The sequence below is a fragment of the Asparagus officinalis genome, chromosome 8 (genome assembly GCF_001876935.1).
Source record: "Asparagus officinalis chromosome 8, Aspof.V1, whole genome shotgun sequence".
Lineage (NCBI taxonomy): Eukaryota > Viridiplantae > Streptophyta > Magnoliopsida > Asparagales > Asparagaceae > Asparagus > Asparagus officinalis.
The window spans coordinates 96386595-96389858 of record NC_033801.1 but is presented as its reverse complement, the minus strand read 5'-3'; the positions used below and the strand labels follow the sequence as shown (position 1 = coordinate 96389858).

Here is a 3264-nt window from a genome sequence, read left to right as displayed (position 1 = left end):
TATCCACAAAGACAAGGGACATGTGCCAGATACTCGAAATGGTTCAAAATATTTATAGGTAAAAAATATCTCGGAAAGAAAATTTAAAATATTAATATCCACAGATTTTAGATAAATTTTAACTTTATCCAAAGAAGGAGAACCTTTTGAACCATTTGTTGATGTAAAGAGATAGTTTATCACTCACAGCTCTCTGTTCTTTAAATATAAGATTACAAAGTACAAAAGAAAGAAAGCACTAATGAAAAGGTTTAACCAACATGTTAATTATCTAACTATACCTTCATTCTATGAGCTTCACACTGTTCATATTTTATATTTATGGACTATATCTCGATATGTTGTGCTTGAAGAGGGAACTAGACATGTGTATATAAAAAAAATGAAGTATTCAATTTGTTCCCAGTTAAACACATGTGCAGAAATAAATGTAATAAAAAAAAGAGGTAAGATATTTATCATAGTTTGTCCACTTAGCAACATGGAGAACTATTGCAGGATGCATGGGAAGACAGATAGGTCCGATAGGAGACTGAGCCACCGTAGAAGCTACAGAGGTTTTTGTATCGATGCTCAGTCGCTCATTAACTGTCCTACCAGGCAGTTTAAGACAAACAACATCTACATATTGATTGGATAATGAGAAAGCTAGCACAGTTTCGGTTAAATCCCTAGGAGTTACCGCTGTAACTGTTATCATCATTAGCCTAAGAGATAAGAAATGCAAATAGCAAGAACAGACATGCATATCCATTTCTATCTGTAAGCTAGTATTTGCTTAAAAATCTACAAGAGCATTGCAAGTCTCGGAACATATCTTCACAAAGTAACTTTACTAGAGGCGAAGCACAACAACAAACTTATTACCTGACAGCAGCCTCCTCAGATACAAATTCAACAAATGCAAATCCTTTGCAGACAGGATCTCTTGTCTTCCAATTTCCAGCAACCGCAGGGCTAATCTTAACAATACCTTTAAACCCTTTAAAAGCTGCCCGCAAATCTCTGTCTATGTTCTTCTTCTTTGGGAGATTCACCAAACGCACTGCAGGCCCATTTATAGCATCTAGTAATGAAATGCGCAGAAAAAATCAAGTTAGCTTCAACCGAAATCCAATATTTGAAAGGGAAAAATACACGAAAGACAAGTATATAAAGATAACCAACCAAAATGGAATTTTTATATGATTTCAGTATTAAGGGTTGTTCGATTGACATGAAATAGAGCTGCAATAGCTCATCCAACCAAAATGGGATTTTTATATGATTTCAGTATTAAGGGCTGTTCGGTTAATAGAGCTGCAATAGCTCATGCAGGAACCAAATCTTTATTATCAATCTTTAGCAAGCACGATGTTACTTCAGAAATGTAATTACTGTACCATTTGCAGAAAATGCTGCAATTCCGTGCGGTAAGATGAAAAAAAAATTTGATTAGTGGCTAATGGAATTCAGCTTACAAACTGTGAATGAATTGTCAACAATTACATCTAAAAAAAGGTGCTTCATCTGCAACGAAAGCGCATTTCTTGAAACAAAATACGCAAAGCCTTTTTTTCCAATTTAACCAATAAGATATTCCCTGCAACAACCAATCCCAATGACAGATTTGAGACTAAGGGGACTGTTGTACATGCGACAAATGTTGCATGAAGAAAATTGTGCATATCATTTTTTTTTTTTTTTTTTTTGAAGTTGGAACCCACCAATTTGAAGACATGAAAAGTGGTTTTTGGCTTTTAATTAATCCAAAGACTTGCGGCATTTGTTGCAGAAAAATTGCTCAAAACAAGTGGAGCTCTCATTACCCTTTTGAGCCAGTTCTTGCTTCTTGCTCGAACTCCCCTTGGCCTTCTTCGCCTCGGCAGCGACCTGAGCAGCAATCCTCGCCCTCTCCATTTCTTCCAGAAGCTTCTCCTCCACCGTTGTATCGTACACTTTCCCCTCCCCAAACCCAGCCGGCCTCTTCATCTCCCACCTCCTCATCTCTTCAAACGCGAGAAACTCATCATCATCATCTTCTTCTTCTTCTTCTTCTTCGATGGTGAGTGTAGAGGTTGATTCTATGGGTTTGGTCTTCTTCTTGGCGTTGGTTAGGGTCAGGGTTGGGATGGAGAGGGGTTTGAGGAAAGAGAGGGGGTTGGGGTTGGGGTTGAAGAGAAGGGGAGGGGCCGGAGGCGAGAGGAGGGTGAGAGGGGCTGACGTCGAGAAAGAAGCGGCCACCATGGCGTAGGCCGTAGGGGGGTATTTTGCTGGTGGGGGGAGGATTAGGAGTTCGCGTCGAGCGAGGGGCCGAGAGGTTTATCGGAATTTTGCGGAGAGGTCCGCTTGCGTTTCGAAGGCCAACCGCTATCGCTGAGGTATAGGGTTAATTTGCGAGTGGAGCCCTTGTAGTATCACTGTTTTGCACTTTCTACTCCTGCAGTTTCATTGTTTCAGATACACCCCCCTAGGTTAAACTTTTGACGGGTATGCTCCCAAATGAAATTAGTGAGTCTAAATGAGGGTAAAAAGGTCAAAAAAAGGGAACAACATGCCGCAGTGAAACTATAGGGTAATTAAGTTCAAAACAATAATAATACAGGGGGTCTATGTGCATCTAACCCTCCTTTCATATATCTACCTCTAAATATTTGATATTGAAAAGATTAACCAGAACATTTCTCTTTACTGATTTATTTATGCATGGTATTCAAGAATCAGGACTAAAACGAACTCTATTGTGCTATTAACCTATTAAGACTGTTTTTCCTAAATGTTATTAAACATGTGTTACGTTTGGATTAGAATGTAGTTCATACTTGCCACCATACTGCTACATGAGGGGATCCTCTCGTACAACAAGCCTTTTCACATGATGGAAGTTTTGGAACCATGAAGCCTAACCATCCTTCACCGCACTGTACTCCTTCCTCTCTCTCTCTCTCTCTCTCTCTCTCTCTCTCTCTCTCTCTCTCTCTCTCCCAATTAATTAACTCCCCCCCCCCTCCTCCTCCCTCTCTCTCTCTCTCTCTCTCTCTCTCTCTCTCTCTCTCTCTCTCTCTCTCTCTCTGTATTTACTAATTCATTTCATTTTACGCTCCTTAAAGAAAGCATTTCTAGAATATCAGTAAGAGTTACAAAGTTCTTCGTACTCTTTATTATAGATCTTACATGAAAAGGTTAGCCAAAAAAAGGACAATAAAACGATCGATAAGGATTAAACCAAGCAACAGTTTTACATTGGAACAACTACAAATGATTATTCCCATTTCTAATTTACAT

The 3264-nt window shown here is 39.1% G+C and overlaps 1 protein-coding gene across 1 annotated transcript in view; it reads right to left on the bottom strand.

The window, feature by feature from the left end:
• LOC109819524 overlaps window positions 1–2351 on the bottom strand; it is a 3851-nt gene extending 1500 nt beyond the window's left edge. Inside the window, exons 1-2 of the mRNA XM_020385271.1 lie at window positions 1809–2351; window positions 868–1066 (exon numbers count right to left, since the gene is read on the bottom strand). Of these exons, the coding sequence (XP_020240860.1) occupies window positions 868–1066; window positions 1809–2226 (617 nt within the window). The 5' untranslated portion in view covers window positions 2227–2351. The remainder of the gene's footprint in view (window positions 1–867; window positions 1067–1808) is intronic.